A 24,722-nucleotide genomic window follows, 5' to 3' on the forward strand; every position below is an offset into this window, starting at 1 on the left:
TTTATTACCAAAAGGCAGATAAACTGAGGAAAAACAAAAGAAATGAAGAAAATGTCAAGAAAAATGCAAAGAAATGCTGCTTATATGACCCTGAAGATTTATTTGTCTATGGATTTCACATTAGGTAATATGTTTTTCCTTTATTTTATAAAATAATTGTGTCAGGATTTTCTGACTCTCATATCTAAATGCACCCTAATGAATCCATTTCAGTCAGGCTTGGAGACCTCGCAGAAGAAAGCTGCTTTTCCCTTTAGTTTTAGTTAAAGCTCTGTAATATAATCTGTACTGGAGCAACTTCTGCCTTTTATTTATCCGTAAGCCACTTTCTCTGCATCTTGGGCCCACCCCAGAGTTTTGGATTGAGTAGCTCCACGCAACAAATTACCAAGACTAAGAGTGAGAACCAGGAAAAGAGGCGTTGTGACCAAACTAATTGTGGATGGATTGTAGTCAGACTAAGTCAACAGATGTTGATTATTGGAAGCCTCAAAAATGAGGATATTTATCAATAATAACATTATTATTAATTGCTCACCTGCTAGATGACAAGTACTTTTCTAAGTATTTTGCACAGCTTTTTTCTAGTTTTCACAGAAATAAATATTCAAGGTCTCAAGAGCAAACTATTGAGTGTACTGTTAAACTTTAGGGCTCCTTTGGTGTGGCCTGAGCTGAAAAGTTTGGAGATCACTTAACCAAGATTTATTCTAAGACCAGGACTGCACAGAAGTTTAATTAAAAGTCATGTTTTAATTTCTGTTGGTGGAAAACTTAGAAGCTGCTAAGGGAAGTGTGGACTATGGTGGTGGTTTTTAAAATTTATCAGGTTGAATGAAATAGCTCAAAGTTTTTTTTTGTTTGTTTTGGGGTTTTTTGGATTTTTTGTTTGTTTGTCTGTTTTGTTTTGGGGTGGCTGGCCAAGGTTTTCATTTTCATTTTTATTTTTTAAATTAATTTTTAAATTTTAATTTATCAGTATACAATATAGTTGATTTTCATGTCCCTTTATTAATTTCTCCTTTTCCTCTCTCCCTCTTTCCCCTACCCACTAATTCAAGGTTCTTAAAGATCAATTTAGCCCAGTTGTTTCCGACCCAGTGAGGAATGTTGAGTGATTAGTGACTGTTCTTTGATTAATTAAGCCAAAGTTACCTCTCAATTTCTATTTGGTCGGGAGACTCAGCCACCTGTCAATTAGTTTTACTGCAACAGCTGTGTAAACGGGACTGTAAAAAGCTAAAGTGTAAGGAACATCCAACCAAATCAGGTGTGCTTTCATCAAGGCTTCAACCTCCAGTTTTTCTGTCTTCTTAGTGCCAATGGTATTTTTCTCCTCCCTATTTTAACCATCCCTCACATGATCATATCCTAGATCTTGTTATTACCAATTTCTCTATACCCTTAACATTTTTATTTTACACTTTGACCATCACATCCTATTTTTCCAGTGCACTTGCTCTAGTGTTCCTAGGTTACCAATTGTTCAAGCTTGTTGAGACTTCAAATCAATTGATTCAATTACTATTTTTAATAGGTGTTACTTTCTAACTGCAATATTTAAAAAATTTCTTCCTTAACCTGTCTAGAGTCCTTGGCCCCTTATTATAACCAATTCTCCTGCAAACACTCTTAACATGTCCCCATTTCCCTTCATTTTACTTTCCTGGCCAAGCCCCAACCCTGGTTAAACTCATCTCTTATTTTATGCTGCATATTAACCTGAGCAGATAAATGGGTAGCATTTCACAGCATTGCTCAGAGTACTTACCTAAATCTATCACCAAAATTTCACAGGGGCACTACCAGACAATATGAAGCCATTCCCTGGTAAAATCCCCATTAATTGAGACAACTATTTATCACCCTCTTTTCTCTTAAATCTCCAAGATCCCCATCCAATTTCCACTTTTCAGAAGATTTCCCTTTCATGACATATTTCAGAGACAAAATGTATGCAATCAGATTGGAATTTATTCATTATCTTTGCATCACCAGTTCTACTAAACCATCTGCTCCTGTTGTCATTTTTCTGCTATCCCTTCTAATATGGCAGAATGATTGTCCTAGCTTATAATCCAAAGCCAGTTCCTACCACTATGTCCTGGATTTCACTCATTCTTACCTTCCCAAGGACTTTCCTTCCCTAAATACTCCTCTTCCCATATCATCGGTATATGCTGATCTATTGAATTATAAATATAAGCATTCCATTAGTCTTTTATAACACACACTGAAAATCAAACCAAAACAAACATTTCCCATTGAACACATTTCTTCTCTGGCTACCATGTCATTTCATGACTCCCCTACGTAAAAAAACTCCCTGCCTCCACTTCCTCACTTCTCATTCTCTCCTGTCCAATAGAGCTTTTGTCCTCACAACTCTAAAAGGGCTCTTAAAATCAATCAATGCAAAAGCCATTGTAAATTCTCCATTCTTGTTTGTTTGTTTTATTTAAAATATTTTAACATTTACTTGTACTTATTTGTGGGGTAAAGAGTGTTGCTTCAATATAGGCACATACTGCACAATAATTCCCTTAGGGTAGATAGCATAGTTTTGTACTCAGTAGTCCACCATTTCCTCCCCTCGCTCCCCCACCCCCATAGCCATCATTCTACTCTCTACTTCTATGAGAACCACTTTTTTTTTTTTTTAGATTTCACATATGAGTGATATCACGTGGTATTTGTCTTTTAGTGCCTGACTTACTTCAGTTAACATGGTGGTTTCCAGTTCCAACCATGTTGCTGCAAATGATAGGATATCATTTTTTAAAATAGCTGAGTAGTATTCCATTGTGCATATATATATAACAGGTTTTTAATCCATTCATCTGTTGATGGACATTTAGATTGATTCCATCTCCATTCTTATCTGGCTTGGCTCCTCAGTGGCATTTGACAGGGTTGGCCATTCCTTCCCTCTTGAAGTACTACCTGGAGTTCTGTGTGGCACCATGTTCTCTGGTTTTTCACCCACCGTGCTGCTCTTTCTCCTCTAATGGACATCTAAATGCTGAAATGTCTCAAGGCTCAGTCTTTGGCCCTCTTTTCTCATATATCTGTACACACCTTATAGATGAGCTCAATCCGTCTCCAGCCTAGATCTCTTCCCTGTATGCCGTACTCATATATCCACTGCTTACTTGATATATTTTGTGCTTCTAACAGACATCTCAAACTTAAAATAGCTGAAAAGAAGCTTTAGTTTCCCACCCCAAATTTGCTTTTGGTTGATATGGAACCAAAAAAAAAAAAAAAAAACCTTAATTTTTACTCTTCTCTCTCTTACTCACACACGCACATTTATCAGTATGTCTTCTTATTTCCCGTTCTCACCATCTCCTCTCCTAAAACATTTTCCCAGGCTGCCATTATTTTCCACCTGCCCTATGGCCACAGAATCTGACTTAGTTTTCGTGATACTTCTTGCGCTCTTTTAGCTGTTCTTCACAGAGCAGCCAGAATGATCTTCCTACGGCGATAATCAGATCCTGTTTCTCCCTACTTAACGTTCTTTTCATTTCCTGAAATACTCAGAATATAATCCAGACATTTTATCAGTCAGGACTTTTCTTTGGATTTAGGCTCTGTAGTCTTCTTCCTGCTCCTTAAAATTGACAAGCATATTATCATCTTAGAACCACTGAACTTCCTTTATGGTGTGTTTGGAATACTTTTATCCCCGGTCTTTGCATAGCTGCCTCTTTATGATTCAGATCTTTAATCAATGTCGTCTCATAAGAGAGGCTTCTGCAATTACCCTGCCTAAAAGACCCCACCTTATGACTCCCTAAATCAATACCTTATTTATATACCCTCTGACACTTATGAGTAGAGTAACAAAAAATATCTTTTTTTATTATTTTATTTACCTGTTTATTGTGTGCTTCCACCTCTACAATGTAAACTCCTTGAACACAGGGATTTTTGTCTGCCTTGTTCACTGCTGTGGGCCTGGAGCCTGGAACAGTAGCCTGTTCATTATTTTATTCTTAGCACCCAGGACAGTGCCTGGCACATCATAGGTGCTTAGCAAATGCATATTAAATGAATTTCTCCAAAATTCACATACAGCACTGAAAATAATTAATCTCATTATAGTTTCTATTTAGAAATACTTCTAATGGATAAAAATCAATAGGAACAAGGATAATGCCAACAATAATAATAGTTACCATGCATTGGATAGCTGTATGTGTGTGTGAAAATAGATTATGTGTATGTAAAATGTATGATGCAAGAGTATTTATAAGTTATCATTCTCTGTTTTGCATTTTATCTTTTCTGCTTGTGTTATAAGCCAGCTCACCAAGGACAAGAGATCTCCCACTCCAGCCCAGCATATTATTTTCATTCACTCAGAACAGAACAAAAATAATAACAATAACAATAATAACACAGTGGGAATTCTCCATTCAATGTTGTCGTTACCAAACAGAAAGACACTTTCTAAGAAAACAGAGAATTTAATTGGGAATAAAACAGTGCCATGGAAATATGCATGCCATAATAAAGTAAGTGCATATTCAGGGAGGTAAAGGAAGACAAACAGTTTCAAAGAACATGATAGGGGATTTCATAATTGTTTTGGAACATAGTTATCCTTGGCTACAAGGGTCAATAACTAGGGTAACACCAGTTTGAGGCTGGACCAACAGTTGCTGGGCAGATATCATGAGTTTGCAGAGTTCTTTGTGATAGTTCTTGTTATTAGGCATATATGTGTGAGAACACTTCCTTCATGGCCTTCTGCAGCTCTGTTTGTCAGGGTTTTTTTTTTTTTTTGGCGGTGGGGGGGTGGTGTTCTTTTTTCTTTTTTTAACAGAAATTACTCCATTTTGATCCTGACAGTATTTGTAAGAAGGATTGTGCAAAATACTCTTTGTGAAAACTAGCATGAATCATCACCACAGACCTATGAGATAGACTATTATTACCTATTATCAATTTACAAATGAGGCTTAGAGTAGTCTCAATAACTCTCCCAAGTTCATACAGTTAACAAGTGGAAGAGCAGGGGTTTGAATCCAGTCCTGTATGAAACCAAATACAACGATCCTACCCACTCTGCTGTGCCAGGGGTCTCAAGAAGGTAACCATTTCGTAGAGCTATAGAATGATGGGATTTGAAGGAAGTGGAGACTAGTTCCTCTTCCACACTCCAGACAAATGATTGTTTAGCCTCTGAGTTTAGGTCTGTCTCTTTATAATTTGTACCCATTAGTCTTAGTTTCACCCCCTTCATTCAGAAATGTGGTTGTGCATAGTAACTCATTTATTTTAATATGTAGGTATTTTTCAATCAGGTGTCTGTAAATGCCAGTGGCATTTGGCAATCTAAGTAAACAGCTATAGTGCAAGACCATTCCAGAGATGAAGACTGAGTAAATATTAACAACCCTCTTGTGCTTGGTTGGAACTTGAAAGGAATGCATAACATCAATGAACAAGCTTTTGTCAATTACAATCTAGACCAGATTAGTCTTAAAGTCCAAGGAAGAACCAAAGTTCACCTTAATGCAGAAGTTTCTGCACAGCTCTCCCAGTTATTGTTTGCAAGTTTAAGGAAAAGAAAATGATGAAGGAGAAAGAGAAAACCATTGCTATTGTGAAGATTATAGACACTTCAAAGTTAAAACTGGTGAGCAAGTACATTTTGGAGTTCTTTCAATGTTTGGAGATGAAACCACCTTAAATACTGAATTTAAACTTTTTAAACATATAGTCAATAAAATAAGGTATATAGAAATTTATCTTCAAAATGTGTAAAATATAATCTGCTATATTGACAAGCTTGTTTAATAACAAGTTTTTTTTAGTGCTCTGGACTACAGTAAAAAAAGTTGTTACAGTCTATTTAGCAAAAAATTGTTAAAACTGGGGAGAGGCGAGAAAAAAAATTGTTTAAACTAATGTTCTATTGTGATTTCTTAATCAGAAAGGTGTGGGTTTCCCTATTGTTTGTTGAAGTGTTCACATTAATAATTGCTTTTATTAATTTAGTACTAAATTGATTATGTGCATATAAAATGTATGATGCAAAAGTATTCATAAGTGTCATACTGTTTTGCATTTTATCTTTGCTATATGTGTTACAAGCCAGCTCAACAAGATCACAGGATCTCCCACTTCAGCCCAACACATTATTTTTATTCATTTATAATGGAACAAAGATAATAATCACAATGATAACACAGTGGGATTTCTCTGTTCAATATTTATCATTCAAACCTCATGGCTCTGCTTTAGCAAATAAAATAAAGTTAGAGGGAAATCAATGATGTGTGTCCTAAAACTGGAAATATCAGGTTACTGTGTCTAAATAAACACTCAAAAAGAAAGAAATTAATGTTTCAAATGCTTTTTTGTCATGTATGCACACACCGTACAGTATATGCTCCCCTATGACACTCCTCTTTATTCCTGAATTTTGTCTTCTTTTTATGTTTATAGTTATCCTGTCTAATAGTCTTATGCTTTCTTTTACCATTTTAGGCTCACAACGAATATCTTCATAGAAAAGCAAAATAAAGGATCCAGACAACTTAATATTTTTCCTGTTTCCCTAGAACTCACACTAAATATATGATAACACAAACACACGTAAGGATTAGGTTCACACTAAATATGTGATAACACACACACATGTAAGGATTAGGTTCACACTAAATATGTGATAACACACACACGTAAAGATTAGGTTCACACTAAATATGTGATAAGACACACACGTAAGATGTTTTTTTTCTTTCGGTATTTATACTGAGAAATTATCTAGAAATATAATATGTGACTATAGATTTTCTTTCCTTTTTTTGTATTTATAAGAAGATTATCTGGGAGATTTGAGATTATCCGGGAGATGTAATATATGTATGTATCTATGTATATTACATATATATTTTTACAGAAAATTCTCAGGGTTTACGTAAATAATCCATTTTCAGGGACTTAGTTAGTATATACTTCTCTCTTGCTGGCTGAATGCAAATGAAGAATGATGAAACAGTAAATACAAATTAAATTAGAATATTTATGGCTGAGTTTATTAGTCCTTTAGAATTTTGGTAAAGAGAAAGATAAATCAAGCTGCCATAAGGAAGAGTGTTGGAGAGGGCTTGGACTCTAAGTTGAGCCATAGAGGTAGGTTGGATTTTGATACTTATTGAAGGGGTGAGGACATTCGAGGTTCAGAAAATAGCAGAGATAAAGAATAAACTGAGAAAAATATTTCAATGGCTTTCGACATTTGTGAATATTGAAAACACTTAAGATTAAAAATGTTAAAGGCATGGGCCCTTCTACACCAGGGGAAGTAAAAAAGAATCTAGTCTTTGAGTTAGATGGGCATGGGTTTGAATCCAGGCTCTCTATTTATTTATAAAGCTTTATGATCTTGAGATAATTAATTAATTTCTCAGAGCTTTAATTATTTTTGATATTTAAAATGGTAATTATAATACTTACCCCATAAAGTTGTTATAAAGATTACTTGAGATATTGTTATTTAATTTATTATTATGAAACATGATTGGCTTAATATCTGATATATAATATAATAAATACTCAACTATCTATAACATAATATACATGTTGCAATAATGCTTGCATTTTATTATCTTCTTTTAAAAATTCCCTATATATGGATTCACATGTTTCTTGTAGTAAAATCTTTCTCCCCACTCCCTCCCTCCCACTGGAGTTTAAAATCTGTTGTTGGAAGTTGTATTGGATTGAATTATGTCCCCTCAAAACTCTCTGAAGCTCAAATTGAGTTTTATGAATTAGAAACTTTGTCCCCATTGTGACTGTTAGAGGGTGGGAAACCTTCCTATGGTAGTTGAAAGGTGGAGCCTTGAAGAGGTGATTGGATTATAGGACCAAGAGGAGAGTCTGTCTTTCTCTCTCTGCTTCCACCATCTTGCAATGTGAGACCCCTGGGTCACTGTCACCACCACCAGATGGACTTTGGACTTCCCAGCCTCAGAAACTGTAAGCAATAAATTTTGTTTTCTTTATCAATCACCCAGTCTCGGGTATTCTGTTAATAGCAACAAAAACGGACTAATACAGAAGTCATGGGTATAATATGTGTATACGTAGTGACAAGAAATCTTTTACAACTTGATAGTAGTGAGAAATAATGTTGAATAGATAAAGTGGAGCTATGTAATGAGGTTTTGAAAGCTAGACACAAGCATTTGGGCTTAATATGTGAGTTAAAGGGGAGGGATTTTAGATTTTAGATTCTTGATATGGGAGAGATCAGAAGGAAGTTGTATTTTTAAAATGTAAGTTGGTCAGAGAGGGGCAGTTGGGAGTTAATTGAGAGAGATGAGAGATACTAGATGCAGAGACATAATTTAGGCGTGGAGCCCTGAGGATCTTGAGGTATGATAATAGAGAATAAAATTCAAACTAAGGAATGATTTAAAAGAAAAGAAATGTTATAACTGGGTAAAAGATTAGATATAATATATGGAGAGGGAAGAGGCCATAACAGTAGGAAAAGCATATGTGGAATTTAGGTCAGATAATTATTATTTTTTTAAAAAAAATTTAACACTTACTTGTACATATTTCTGGGGTACAGTGTGTTATTGCAATACGTGCATATACTGCACATTGATTCACTTGGGTAGATAGCACAGTTTTATACCTGTTAGAAGTGGTTAGGTCAGTTTATTTATATTGTCATTTACATTTGTCCTGATAAGAATAAATGGATATATAAATATTTTCATAGTTTTTAGGATGTTTCTACAATAATTTTGGACCTAGATTTTATTTCCTCATAGAGCAGCAGTGATTTTAAACATAGGCAAAGATATATTTTTCTAGGGTTATGGAAAATTACTATCTTCTCAAAAGCATGTTACTACTGCACTGGATTTCAGTGGAAGATTCACTGTCTTTCCTTCTAGACTTAAAATTGTAATTTGGAGACATTAACAACTTCTATTTAAAAAAAGAAATGATTATGACAAAATGAAAGATAAAATGCACATTATTGCTCATCCGAATGGTAAGCAAATGTCTAATTGAAACTTTGTCCCTTAAGAATTTCAATCAGAGGACAAGAGACATTATAAACTGTTTCACAATTTGTATCGAATCAGATACAGAGAAGCACGTCATACAGCATGTAATCAAATCAGCAGCTTTATGTAATAATGCAGTAGGATATTACGAGTAACAAAATTGTTGAACAGGATCAGAATATTCAAACCTGAAGATGTAGGAAAGCTTTCCTTTAGGAAACGATTTCTGTGGTAGAGTTTTTGTAGGAAAGAAATATTACGTCAAACTATTTATTTTTTACCCCAAAAAGTCTATAAAACATATATTTTAAGGGTACAATTAATTTTATATAAATATCAGTTAAAATTCAATTAAAAATTTATTTTAAAATATAAAGACTTCAGTTAGGCTTTTTTTTTTTTTTTTTTAAATCTTGCACCATTGTCAAGTTGTTAGTTCTCAACTGTTATCACACTGGACAGCATTGTCCTCTTTCTTGATTGCTACTCTCCCATGCTTTGGGCTAGAAAAACATAACAAACTTGTTTTTATTTTAGTTGCTTTGAACTTTGTATATAGAAAGGATGTCATGCAGTGTGTGTCATTTTGTAAATTACATGCTTTCTTTTAATATTAATTTCTACATCAAGAAGTACATTTGGTACTGTGAACATACCACTTTTCTTACCTTATTGCCTTGGCTAGAATTTCAAATACAATATTGAATGTTAAAGGGTATGATGTCAAGTGGTCCTCAGTTAGGATTATATTTGCTCCAAAGTTTCAGATATGCTGTTTATCAAATAAGGAAGGTCCCTTCTATTCCTTATAAACTGAGTTTTATCATGAATGAGGTGAGCTTTTATTCAATACTTTCCTGAGTTTATTGAGATGATCATAGATTTCTTTTTCTCTTTTAATATTATAAAATACACTTATGGAAAACACAACCTGATTATGACAAATTATCTTGTTTATATTTTCTTGAATTCAAATTACTAATAATATTTGCTTAAGATTTATAGCCATGAGTGAAATGGGCCTATAATTTTCCTTCTTCCTAATGTCTTTGTATGGCTTGGTCTCAATAAATTGGAATATATTCCCTCTTGCCTCTACCACTTCAAAGCACTGTACAAAAGGAGCATGATATATTTCTTGAAAATGTTACACTTTTTCCCCTTAAAACTATTTAATCCAGAAAATTACCTTGCAAAATGTGTTCATTTTGGTTATGTCAGGGTCCCTTGAGAGTCCATATGAATATTAGCATGAACTTTTCTATTTCTTTAAGAAACGTAGTTGGGATTTTGATAGGGATTATAATGAATTTGTAGATTGATTGGGTAGTATTGTCATCTTAACAATATTAAGTCTTTTTATCCATGAACACAGAATGCCTTTCCATTTATTTATGTCTTCATTAATTTCCTTCAGCAGAATATTTTGGATTTTAGTGTTCAAGTCTTTTTTGCCTCCTGTGTTAAGTTTATTTCTAAGAATTTTATTCTTTTTGATGTTATTTTAATGAAATCATTTTCTTAATTTATTTGGTATACAGAAATGCAATTGATACCATATATAGAAAAACCTAAAGACTCTATCAAAAAACTCCAAGAGATGGTTAATAACTTCAGTAACATTGCAGGATACAAAATAAATGCCCCCAAATCAGTTGCATTTATATACTAAAATAATGAACTAACAGAAAGAGAAATAAAGTAAACCCATTTATAATTGTCACACATACACAAAAATACCTAGGGGTCAATTTCACCAAGGAGGTGAAAGATCTCTACAATGAGAAGTACAAACCACTTCTGAGAGAAATTAAAGAAGACACAAAAAGATGAAAAGATATTCCTTGCTCTTGGATTGGAAGAACTAACATAGTGAAAATGTCTATACTACCCAAAGAGATCTATAGATTCAATGCAATCCCCATTAAATACCAATGACATTCTTCACAGAAATGAAAAAAAAAAAATCTTAACTTTCATATGGAAAAACAAAAGACCACAAATAGCCAAAGCAATCCTGAGCAAAAAAAAAAAAAAAAAAAAAAAAAAAGTAAAGCCAGAGGCATAACATGACCTTACTTCAAGTTATTCTAAAAAGCTATTGTAACCAAAACAGGATGGTGCTGGCATAAAAATAGACACTCAGACCAGTGGAGCAGAATTGAGAACCCAGAAATCACCCCTCAGGTTTACAGCCATTTGATATTGGACAAAGGCAATAAAAATCAACACCAGGGAAAAGACTGCCTCTTCGACAAGTGGTGCTAGAAAAATTGGATATCTATATGCAGAAAAATGAAACTAGATATGCACCTCTCTCACCATATACTACAATCAACTCAAAATGGATTAAAGACTTAAGTATAAGACCTGAAAATGTAAAATTACTAAGGGAAAATATAGGTGAAAAACTTCAGGAACTAGGTCTAGGCACAGACTTTATGAACATGAGTCCAAAAGCACAAGCAGCAAAAGAAAAAATAAACAAATGGGACTATATCAAACTAAATAGCTTCTCCACAGCAAAGTAAACAATCAACAGAGTGAAACAACAACCTACAGAGTGGAAGAAAATTTTTGCTAACTATGCATCTGACAAGGTATTAATATTCATAATACACATAGAACTCAAGCAATTATACAGTAAAAAAACAAATAACCCAATTCAAAAACTGGCAAAGGAGCTGAATAGACACTTTTCAAAGGAAGACATAAAAATGGCCAACAGGTACATGAAAAAATGCTCAACATCATTAGTCATCAGGGAAATGAAAATTAAAACTACACTGGGATACCCACCTCACCTTAGTTAGACTGGCTATAACCAAAAAGACAGTAAATAACAAATGCTGGTGAGGGTGTGGAGAGAAGGGAACACTACTGCAATGTTGGTGGGACTGTAAATTAGCACAACCACTATGGAAAAGAGTATGGAGGTTTCTCAAACAACTACAGATAGATCTTCCATACAATCCAGCAATCCTGCTTCTGGGTATATACTCAGAGGAATGGAAATCATCATGTCGAAGGGATACCTGCACTCCCATGTTCATCACAGCTCTGTTTACAATAGCCAAGACATGGAACCAACCTAAATGTCCACAGATGGATGAATGGATAAGGAAACTGTGGTATATATACACCATGGAATACTACTCTGCCATAAAAAAGAATGAAATTCTCCCATTTGCAACAACATGGATGAAGCTGGAGAAGCTTATGCTGAGTGAAATAAACAAAGCATAGAGTGATAAATACTGCATGTTTTCACTCATAAGTGGGTGCTAAGAGAGAAAGAAGGAAGGAAAGAGAGCACAGTGGTACGTTGGACTTGCAGAGGGAGAGAAAATACCTAGAGATACAAAGTGGAGTGGGGAAAAGGTGGAAGGGGAGGGAGGTTGGGGATAATTGGGTGGGGGACACAGCATACAAATGCAATTTGTTCTAATGGGCATGCTGCCACTATGAATCTGGCCTTCACATCTTGGGCATGAGGGGTGTCAATCAGCTCTGTATGTCATCAATATTCATAAACAATAAAAAAAAAGAAAAAAAATTAGGAGGTATGATAAGTAGTTCATCTTTACAGGAATTTCATGGAGTTGCATCAGAGTCAGGCCCAGGAATAAGAGAGGTGGGCAAATGGGCAGCTTCGAGTCCTCAGTCAACTGGCTGCAGTTGGTCTCAGCCTGTCCACTTTCATTTTCATCTATTTTCTATACGAGGTCTTTGTATTTAACATCATTCGAAGAAGTTAATAATATTAGGAACGAGTTCATCGTATCCTCCTACATGTCTTACAGTGTAAGCCAACAATGCACGGCCCTGGCTGCTCTTTACCCTGGCCATTTCTCAAGCTTGTGTTTGCAACAGGCAGCCTCAAGGGCTGAAGTAATGTCTTCCTGTGGGCCCATTCGCATCACCCCCATGGAAGTGGGGGGCAAAGGGAACTGATGCAAAAGTGCAGATGCTCATGCTACCTGCTGTGTTGAGAGTAATAAAGTTCTTTTTCTCAGAAAAAAAAAAAGAAAAAGAAATGCACCTGATTTTGGCATGTTGATATTATGTCCTACAATTTGGCTAAATTCATATATTAGCTCAGACAGTATTTTTGTGTGTGTGTGGGATCTTAGAGTTTTCTAAATATAAGATCATGTCATATGCAAACAAAGATAATTTCTTACTCCTTTCCAATTTGGATGACTTTGTTTCTTTTTCTTGCCTAGTGGCTCTGGCTAGAACTTTTACTACTATATTGAATAAAAGTGGTGAAAGCAGGCATCTTTATATTGCTCCTGATCCTGGGGGAAAGTTTTACTATCTTTTAAATTTCTATTTGTCTGTAGTTGTATTCTCCTTTTTTGTTTATTTCACCTTCCTTCTTTTTAATCAGGATTGCCAGAAGCATGTCAATCATTAGGTTTTTCTTCAAAAAACAAGCAACTTTTGCCTTGTGAATCTATCCCTGCATTGTTGTTTTGTTCTTCCCTGATTTAGCTCTTATTATTTGTTTTCCTTTCCTTGGTTATGCACCACCCCCCAAGTTATTGAGAATAATGTTTAGTTTAATTTTAAAAAAATCTAATTTTCTCATATTATTGTCTATAAATTTATTTTAAAGTATTGTTTTGCCATACCTCAGACGAGTATTTATGTGTGTTTCCTTTACCTTTCATTTACTTTTAAATTCCAGTATGATTTCATCTTTACCCTTGAGTTACTTAACAATATTTTAAAATTTTCAAATATTTTGGTAATCAGGAACTCTGAAATGTGTTGAGTTTCTTTTGGTTGAGTACATAATCAATTTTCGTTTATGTTCCATATGTACTCGAGAAAACTGTATTTTCTATTTTTGCATATAAAATCACATAGATATTTATTAGACCAAACTTTTACTTTTATTGTTCAAATCTATAACATTACTGATTAGTTTTGTCTGCTGACTTCTTGAAAATGAGAAGAAATGCAGTGAAATCTTCTAGTATGATGGTGAATTTGTTCATTTATCCTTGTAGTTCTAAACATTTTGTTTCAGATATTTGGAGATTATTTCATTAGGTGCATGCATGCTTACAATTGTTATGCCTTTTGGGAAAGTTGAACTTTTATTATATAGCAACCCTCTCTATTCCTAATAATTTTTCTAATTTTAAAGTTTATTTTATCTGATATTAACTTAGCTAGGTTTGTTTTCCTATGGTTATCATTTGTGGGATGGATCATTTTCCCATTCTTTACATTTCAAACTTTATGTGTCCTTTCACTATGCAGTGTGTCTCTTGTAAGCTACGCATATCTAGGTATTGTCAGCTTACTGTCAACTCTTTAGCTGGGGACTTTGACCTATTTACATTGATAATTATTATTGATGTATTTTCACTTGCTTCTCTCATCTTAATTTATTATTTGTATCCCATTTGAAATATATTTCTCTTTAATAATTTCTTACCACTTTTACATTCATTGGTTTCTTTGCTACCCCAACCCAATTGTGCTGATATTATCTAGACTCTAATACTGACTTACGTAGTTATATATTTCACTTTATCTTTGATCTTAGTTCCACACCCACTTTTTAACTTCACAATCATTTTACCAAGATATTTGATCAATTTTATTTTATGTTTTCTAAACCACATTCTTTAAACCACATTCTTATTTAGGTACTTCAATCAAAACTTTTTTCGATGTTAATCTTTGAGGAGCTAAACCTTTTAAAGCATCGTACATCTAAAAAAAATTTTCATGGTCTCATATTGGGCTTGATATAAAATTTTATGTTTTAAGTTCTTTTCTTTCAATTTTTTAAAAATACAGATTTACTTTTTTTTTCCATTTAATTTTCCTAGTGAAAAATCATATATTAATTTGATTCTTGTTCCTTTGCACATAATCTTTTCTCTCTCTCTTTAGGCTTTTAGATTTTCCTGTTTGTCATTGTATATGCTTAAATATCAGTATAATATGTATGGGTGTAAGTTTTTTCTATTTTTCTTCTCTGGCATTCTAGAGATATTTTAATTTTTAAATCAAAATAAAATAACAATAACATAGGAAGGAATAAAATACTGTAATCTTTTTTTTAGTGTTAATTCTTCAAAATTCTTCAAAAATCTTTATTTCTTTAAGTATTTCTTTCCTTCTGGTTTTATTTTTCTCTCCTTCTGAGACTCTTATTATCTGTATTTTAGTTCTAATAGTTCTGTCCTCCATATTTTTTAGGTTTTCTTTCATATGTTCTATTTCTTGGTCCTTTTCTTTAACTTCCTTGGAGATTACTTAGTCTGGTTTTATATTTTACTAATTCCTTTATTCTTTTCTCAATGTGTCCTTTATGCTATTTTCCCGTTCTATAGTTTCTCCCCTCAATATTATATATTTTTTGTACCTTGTATTTTTGCTTGGTCACTTTGGTCATTGTTATGTTTATTTGCTATTATCTTATGTTATGAATGATTACAAATACCTTTCCTTATTTCTTTTAGGCTAATTTTAAAAAATTTGGTTTTATCTGCCTTTTTTTTCTTTTTTGCCCTTGATGTTATTTCTGCCACTTATTGCTTTGCTCTTGAAATAGTCATTTTCCTAAAATGTTTTTATATTTTGACCTGTGAGCTCATTTTCTCCAGGAAATATTGGCTACTGTGGATGTGTCTATGTGAAAAGGTCAAGCCAGTCCATTTCAGTCCCTATGACCTCAGTAGTGAGGCCATGAATAAAATCTAGAACAGAGAGCCTCAGATGCCAGTAAACCACTATTAGTTACTGCTCACCTCAAAGCAACTTCTCATATCAGGAGTTCACTTTTTTCCTCCCCCAAAGAAGTATTGTCTTACAGAGAAATATGCTCTACCTTGCTGAATAGATTATATGATAATTTTTAAAATTTTATGTCTTTAAAATTTGTGAGTTTGTTGTTAATAATGTTTACCTATTTTCATAATCTTACTGAGAAAGCAATCTTTTTTTAGCTAGAAGAATTATTTTTTAGAAAATAATTACTATTGCCTACTGATCTACAAAATAAGGACATAGACTTTATTACTTGAGTAACATGCCTGTGATAAAGGCAGGTATAAGTATGCTTTGTAAGCTCTTTACGATGTGTATGTAATCTTTAAATTTTCACTAACATAGTACTCTTACAACTTTTAATGGAGTAAAATCACTTTAGATTACATGAAGTGTATTACATACTTTGAAACTGAAACCCAATTGTCTAATGATATTCAAAAAGTGATTAGCCATTTACATGAAATAGAGTAGTACCTACAGTATAAAATTAAATAGGATATTAATCACTGTGCTTTAGGGCATAAATTAGACAATAACCAAGGTCGGGAGAAGATGTAATATAGCTATAGCTAAGCAGGATTAGATTAATTATCAGAATTCCAGTCCCATTTCTAAGGAATAATGCATTGGGTACTGTCTGACCAAGTAATATGGAACCTAAAGAAGTGCTATAGTTAGAAACCTCTCACTGTATTATTGCAGTGTATATGTAATATGGCTCCTTTCCTTCTTTAACATTTCTTTAATTTGCCACTTCTGCATTGAAATCCATCTGAATTCAAGCTCTTCAGAGAAGTGCACTTTCTCTAGTTCCTTCCTCCTCATTCCTTGTCTTTTTATTCAGTGTGTCCATTATGTTTCTGAAGGCACAGTGGAAATGTGCAATTCAGGTTGGTGATTCCTCAGCTCATAACCAACAGGCTTTTCAAAAATGATCTTAAAAAATTTGTACTTGCAACTATATGACTAAGTGACTCACATCTTAGAGAAATATCTTATTTTAAAATTTCATCCTAATTGTATTTATCTGATACTAACACGTGTTATCCTTCCAATTTGCTCAACTTTGCCCCTATTTTGCAGATTATGACATTGGGAAGGAATAAATACCTGACTTAAGTAGCTCTCTTCCAATATCCATAAAGTAAAAATACATTTTAAAGCAAATGAGTTTATATAATATAAAGGTGAGGAGTCCTAATAAAGATAATAAAAAACTATATGAAAATATATATCAGAATACCATATGCAGTTTCAAATGTCATTATTGATATACACATAAACTTATATGTTAAATGACTTCAACTATATTTCCAAAGTTTTTTTTCCCTCAGAAATATACACTTATTACATATAGTATAATGAATGATTATCTCAGAAACTAATTTTGGTCTTACTATGTTCTTTCATCATATTTATTTTCATTCTGATTTTATAAGCATCAAAAAGTTCTCTCAGGTTGAACTGAATTTTGCAAAATGTGGAGTTAGAGTCTCCATAATAATCTTGTTATATCTTTGATTATATATATTATTCCTAGTCCTTGAGGAAAGAAAAGTGTTGCTTCTTATTCAGCTCTTGGTTTACTGCACAGAATGGAATAAAGATACTTAGAAAGGAAATGTTTTAAAATTTCACATTCTACATTGTAAATGTAGTCTGTTCTGGAATAATGAATATTAACTTGAAATCTGAATATTATTTAAATTTTATTTTCTGGGGAAATGAAATCAATAAGCACACTTTAAATAATGAATTGGTATAATTTTGAATTGTGTATTAAGTACCTTAACTTTTCTGAAAAATTGTTCCCAAGAAGCAGTTCAGAAATTGAAGTGTTGCTATAATTGGATGTACCCTATATTCACTAGAGGCAAAAGTAGTTTTAGACTACTTTTGGTTACTAGCTGGGATATTTATAATAATCTAGAACATTAAGTGTACAATGAGAAAAAGTATGCCTTCCAGGAAGGAAAGAGTTTCTCACTTAATTAATGGTGTAAAACACCTTTTGACTGTGAGTTGCTAGTAGCACAAATGGTATGAGGGAGGCTCTCAAAATATTCAACCATTATCCCTAATTCATGGTACATGATGAACTTTCCAGCTTTGCTAAGATGTGTATTTTTTTTTTGTCCAAAATGATATTTTTAATTGTACTCATTTATAACTGGGTTATAAGCTGGATCAAACTTTCCTAACTTTGTAAATATTAATCAGAATTTTCCCTCATGCATGAACTGATTTCTCTTTTTACTTAGGTACAAATAGCTTTTTTTCAGCATATTTATACTCAAGAATTCCATAATATATTTTAAAATAGTAAGTGCATACTCATCTCTTGTTTAAAATTAAAATACTGTGCATTAGAAATTATTACTAACAAGATGGCAAATTTTAAATGGACAATTTAAAATGCACATCTAAATATATCAATGTGCACAGAAGGTTTAATTCATCTTTTTTTCCTTTTTCTTCTAAAGTTTTCTGGAAGTATTTTGGATGTGTATAGTGGCGAGCAGGGAATTTCATCAATTAATATGGGGCTTACAAGTGCTTCCTGTCCAAGTAGTCTACCGATGAAAAGAGAAATTACAGGTAATGTTGTGTTTATAGTTTTACCCTTTTAAATTTTTATCAGCTACATAATATATGTGACATATAATATCATCCTAAATAGAATTTTTTAATATTATCAAAATAGTTAGTTAAAATGGGAGACATTTAGAGAGTAAATTCATCATTTTTTTCTGTGATAACCAAGCAGTAAGTTAATATAACCTACAATTTAAATGAATTGATTCATTATTTTAGGAATTGAGCAAATATACAAACATGCTTTACATATGTATGTGTGTATACATATATATGACAACTTCACTTAACATAGGCTCATTTTGATATTGAATAGATGCAATTTATTTATGTTGTTGCAAATGATATATTAAATTAAGAAAATTAGTCTATTATTTTTGTACAAAATTTGATATAAAACAAAAGCTTATTTTTTTCTAGATTGTTTGATGGATTTCATGATAGACTTACACTTAACTTTTTCAGCTGGGAAAAAACCCTCAATTTTCAATAGTTTATTTTAAAATTGTTACAACTCAAAGGAAGTATAGGTGCATAGTCAAATTCTTCCAATATGTGGATGAGGAAATGGAAGGTCAGAAAAGTTATTCTCCCAGTTATACAGCTCGTTAGAGGCAGAAATGGATCAATGTAAAGATGTCCTTAGTAATAATTCCAGTGTTAATTTCTCCATAAGAGTAAAATAAAATTTATTTTAAATTTCTCTAATGAGGTTTTAGTTTGGAGCTCAAACACTGATCTTTAATAACATTTTAAATAAATACAATATAGCCACTCTTGGAGTGTAATGGATAACTCAAAACTGTCTATGCATTCATATTATTTACAGTAAATTTAATAAATATGGCTTTAAACAAATACTTTTAAATATATTACTTTATTACCTATTTTCAAAACTATAATAATTTCAAAATTACTGTTTTCTCTGTTTCTGTATAACAACAAATTACCTCCAAAGTTAGCAGCCAAATAATGAACATTTATTATATAATTCAATCTCCGAGGGTCAGGAATCCAGGAGTGGTTTAGTAAATTGATTCTGACTCAGAGTCTCTTATGATACAGACATTCTGAAACTTGGCTGGGGCTGGAGGATGCACTCCCAAGGTTGTTCACTCACATGTCTTGCAAATTAGTGCTGCTTGTTGGCAAGTGGTCTTGGTTCTTAACTGTGTGGAACTTCTCAATAGGGTTCCTTGAGTGTCCTCACGACATGATAACTGGTGATCCAAGAGACACCAAAGTGGAAGCTGAAAATGTCTTCTATAATCTAGTCTTGGAAACCACAGTAGTCATTTCTCCAACATTCTGTTGGTTTCACAGGTCAGCCTTATTCAATGTGGGGGGAAATTACTAAGTGTGTGAGTACCACAAGGTGAGAATCATTGTGGGCCATCATGGAGGCTGAAAACCACAAACACAAACACATATCACAAAGAGGGAAGTGTCATTTAGTGAAAGAGACTGTGGAGTTGTTTGATATGAATATCTGAGAAATGTATTTTGAGGATGTAGAAATCATTGTTATTTATGGAGACTTTAGATTGAATTAATTTTCTTTGGAATCTCAAAATTCTGAAAATAATAATAACAATGATTGAGTAGTTTAATATTTTTATGCACTATAACTCTTTTAGTCATCACAACGATTACCAAGTAGGTATTATATTAATTTCACAGGTGAGGAGCTTGAGACAGAAAAGTTTGGTAATAGATCACATGGCTAGTAAATGAAGGGCTAGAATACAAATCCAGGTTTTACTATACCAGAGCCTAAAGGCTTCGCCATTGCCTTTTACTAAAGAGTACTCTGTTACAAATTTCCCAATATTTGCATCAAAAATATTATTGTATCATTTTGGAGCAGGTAATATGTATTTTCACTTAGAATTTCCCAATTAAACTGCCTGGAGGAGTTTTAAGGTAGAACTCAGTGCTGTTTCAATTATTTTTCTTTTGATCAGAAAATGACACTAGAGCTTTGGCAAAAGAGAGACAAAAAAAGGACAACCACAATCTCAGTGAGTATATTTTCCTTTTTTTTTCTTCCCCAAATCAATTCATGGAACAGGGAATACATGGGGGTTAAAGTGTACGGTCTTCCATTATCACTCCATAAATATTTTGAGGTCAGATGACCAAAAATAACTGTACTCATAACTTGAGCTATTTTGGGAAATCTAAACAACGTGAACTCTTAGAAAGCTATGTTTTCACCATGTGAACCATCCTGAATTCTCTCCTTGATCATTTACTATCAAGGAGGCTATGTGTGACTAAGGTGAGTACATTCGGTTACATTTGAACTTGTGACTCATTGACTCAAAGGTTTTAAGAGATAAAAGTAATTTTAGAAAATGTACATCATTTGAATAGAAAGAAACATAACTCCAGGCTCTCATTTTTCTGTGCCAATCAGCTTTTCCCTTCCTAATGATATGTTATCTGAGAGACATTGCTTATGTTGTAGTGCCGATTTTATCTCTTGGGGAAAAAAAAGGCCCTCATGCCTTCCTAAGGGTCAATTGGACTCTGATAATGGGTCACATGAGATGGAGAAATGCAGACAAGAAAAGTAGATTAGAGCCTTAGAATGCTTGGTCATGTCTTAAGTGCTTAACTGTCTCAAATGAGCTTGACTAATTGAGTGGGAAGCCATTTTGTTCTGAGATCCTAATCAGAAACTGAGAAAAGAGTACAATAGAATAAAAATAAATAAAAATTTTAAAGCCCTAAAATTAACTGGTGATTTTCTTACATGTCTTTAGCTGACATTTATTCTACATATACCTGGGAAACCTGCCTTTGTCCATAATGCACCTGCTTGTGTCACAGAGTGAGGAATTTGCTGACTGAGGGACTGTGAGGAAAGAGATGACATGTGGTTATAACATTCTGTAGGGAAATGATCTAATTCCTATAGATCTTAGTGGAGCAGATAACTTTGGTCCAGGTTATGAGACAAAGGAATTAGCACATTGAGGAACTATGGCCTTCTTTTTCTGTAAAATTGTTAATGATTACTGTCCTTGCTGCTAACCTCTCTCCTCTATCTCTGCAGCTAAGACAACTGGCCGTTTAATGTAGACTATGATAGGTGTCTGGTGTGTCCATTATCAAAATGTTTTTTTCTAACCTGGATTCTCTTGCTAAGTCATCTTGCTTTGGGGAGAAATCAACATTAGAAAATTTATATCACAGATTTTAAATAAAATCAATCTAGGATAACCCTTAGAACTTGTAAGGATCATGGCAAAAGTACAAAGGAAGTCCCACTTACCAGATGTCTAAATTTGTAAAAGTTATGAATCAAGCTAGAAAGTGCTCAATTAAGGACATTTCATCCTTTCTAAAGACTAGAAGGCCAGGAGTGGTTTTAGAATTCTCACGTTGGAGATCTGCCTGGGAATGTCAGGGCAGAGCAATGCCAGCCCTCGGATAGCAGCCTACCCACTTCTCTGCCCATCTCTGACTCCATTCTATGTTGCAAGTGGCCTCAAACATGGGTGTGAACACCCCATCCTGTACATTCAAGCTTCGTATGCGTATCTGCAAGCAACTGCCCTTTGCCACATCTTAAGCCTAGGGGTGAGCCAAGCACACTACTGTCATAGTCCTCCCTCAGGACAATGGAACTAGGGAAGTGGCCTGCACAGGCTTTAGAAGTGGGTTCAGTATATTAGGGAGAAAATTCCTCCTGCACATTACCCTGAGTGTGTTTTACAAAGGGGCTCGCTTGGCCCTGTGGCTGCCTTGCTCAGTGGGAAGAGGTCTGGTCAGAGAAGCTAAGAGGGAGTCCTCTAAGTATGGGTTGGGGTAGGGGTCCCTCATGCCTGAAGCTGAGGACAGGATTCAGGGAATATTTCAAAACTTTTCTGAAGAGTGAAACCACGTATGTCATGAAATAATTTAGCAATGTTTTAGAACTTAACTCCTTTACAAATAACTGGTACTGGATATGAACAACATCAAGGAAACAAAGTTATCATTGTAATTAGCCATTAAAAAATTCAGACTACTATCTAAGAAGAATAGAGAAGGACCTTCTGATATTTTGCATAAGGTGCATTTAAATACTAAATTTTGAAGAAACAAGACAGGAGCAAAACAGTCTCCTATTTTGAGATAAAAGTGTCAACTTTCTTCATAGTTGTTTTTCATCTCATGTTTGAGTCTGGTTTATAACACAGGAGTTAATGTGTGTGAACATAGAATTACTAATAGATTTTCACTGTAAAATATGTATGTATTTCTATCAGCTTTACCTTTGCTTATTTTCTTTTCAGTGTTTTTATGTGGTGTCATTTAGCTTTTTTTTGAACCACATGAACAGAGAAAACAGAATTGGTGAAGAGGGAAAATAAACTCTCTCAAGAATCAACTATATTTTAATTTTAGAGGGAGCTCAATGTATTATTTCCTGAAGGTCAAATCCATTCATAGCATTTTGCTTTGCGGAGTAGGTTCACCAAGACAATTGATATTCTTTAATGACTTTCTTTGTTTCTAGCAGCAGATCTTAATTCTCATGTGTGTACTGCTTAAGTATTTTCCAATGTTTTTGAAATATGTTTTTTTTTAAAATTCATGGCCATATCCACCTTAATTTCCTTGAAAACTTTAAACATATTAACTATTGAAAAAAATATTGTATATAAGTTATGTTATAATTCTTAATATTAGAAATATAGAATAGAAGACTGCTCTTAGAGAAGAGTCAATATAGGAAACTCAACATATGTATACATATATATACATATACACACATATATACATATACATATATATATATACATACATATATTTATATATATATACTTTTTTACATTTTGGACATTTATTATGTATACAAGATTGCCATAAGCAATCAGTACATGAAAGTCCAGAGAAAACAGTCTCAGAATAAGAACCTATATCAGTAGTTCTCAAAGCATGAGCCCTACCTAAACAGCATCAGCATCACCTGGGAACTTGTTAGAAATGCAAATTCTTGCCTCACCCTGCTTCAGATCTACTAAAATCAGAATCTCTAGGTGTGGGGTATAAATCTATTTTAACAATTTCTCCAGGGGTGTCTCACACATGCCAAAGTTTAAAAACTATTTATTTATTTATTATTAAAACCAATAAATAAGAAAAATTAATTTACAATCTAATCAACATACATTTATTTAGCGCGTCCTGTATGCCAAGCCTTCTGTGGATACAAAAATGAATAAGATATGATCCCTCCCCACAAGACGGTCCTAGTCTAGTTGGGCACATACATCTACTATGAGCTAAACATTGTGTTAGGCTTTGAGGAGAGTATATGGAAAACGGTATAGCATGGTGCATGACCTCAAAAGATTACTACCCTGTTGGCCTGATAAATTGCATATGTGCAAAATAACAATCAAACAGGGTAAACATATATATGTTTGAATTATACATACATTTCATTATGAGTAAATATTATAGCATTTCAAAGAATAAAAAATGTTGTTTTGGGAAAAAAATATTTTTTAAACATTGTAAATCATATATTCACAATTCTTATACTATGGCTTTTACTTTTAAGATAAGATATATATATATACTTTTGTCTTTTTTTGTGACCGGTAAGGGGATCGCAACCCTTTGCTCGGTGTCGCCCGCACCGCGCTCAGCCAGTGAGTGCACCGGCCATTTCTATATAGGATCCGAACCCGCGGCGGGAGCGCCACTGCGCTCCCAAGCGCTGCACTCTACCGAGTGCGCCACGGGCCAGCCCCTAAGATAAGATATATTTTAATTTTTATTTTATTGTTGAGAAGTACTATCTTTTGACTAAATGGAATTTTTTTTGCCCACTGTTTTTGAAAGATTATTAAGAAAGTTTATAGCTGACCAAAAGTGAATTGTGCTTTAATAAGAATAATAAATAACATTTCTTCTTTTTTAATAGTTGAAAGAAGAAGAAGGTATAATATTAATTACCGAATCAAGGAGCTTGGCACTCTTATTCCAAAGTCTAATGATCCGTGAGTTCAATAATCATTTCTATAATAATGTTATAGTTTCACTACCCCCAAAAATGGTGGGAGGAAGGAGGAAGTAGGGAACCAATAACTAGGAAACTAAGCAGCTTATGGCAAATATAAGGCTATTGCTGGTTTCATTTTAAAATATCTATTCCAGGCTGATTGTTATTAAGCAATCAAGTTTATTAAGAGTTGTCCTTCTTAGCTATAAGAAATAAGAAAATTACTTCTCTCCAGTTCCTAGTGGATCTTTCTGTGTGTTACCAATATTGGCAAA

At 33.5% G+C, this 24,722-nt stretch overlaps 1 protein-coding gene across 1 annotated transcript in view; it reads left to right on the forward strand.

The window, feature by feature from the left end:
- The window catches only part of TFEC (transcription factor EC), a 46,346-nt gene that overhangs the window by 14,378 nt on the left and 7,246 nt on the right, over positions 1-24,722 (forward strand). The window contains exons 3-5 of the mRNA XM_063101035.1: positions 18,332-18,446; positions 20,408-20,464; positions 24,370-24,445. Of these exons, the coding sequence (XP_062957105.1) occupies positions 18,332-18,446; positions 20,408-20,464; positions 24,370-24,445 (248 nt within the window). The remainder of the gene's footprint in view (positions 1-18,331; positions 18,447-20,407; positions 20,465-24,369; positions 24,446-24,722) is intronic.

The sequence above is a fragment of the Cynocephalus volans genome, chromosome 6 (assembly GCF_027409185.1).
Source record: "Cynocephalus volans isolate mCynVol1 chromosome 6, mCynVol1.pri, whole genome shotgun sequence".
In the NCBI taxonomy this organism is placed as follows: Eukaryota; Metazoa; Chordata; class Mammalia; order Dermoptera; family Cynocephalidae; genus Cynocephalus; species Cynocephalus volans.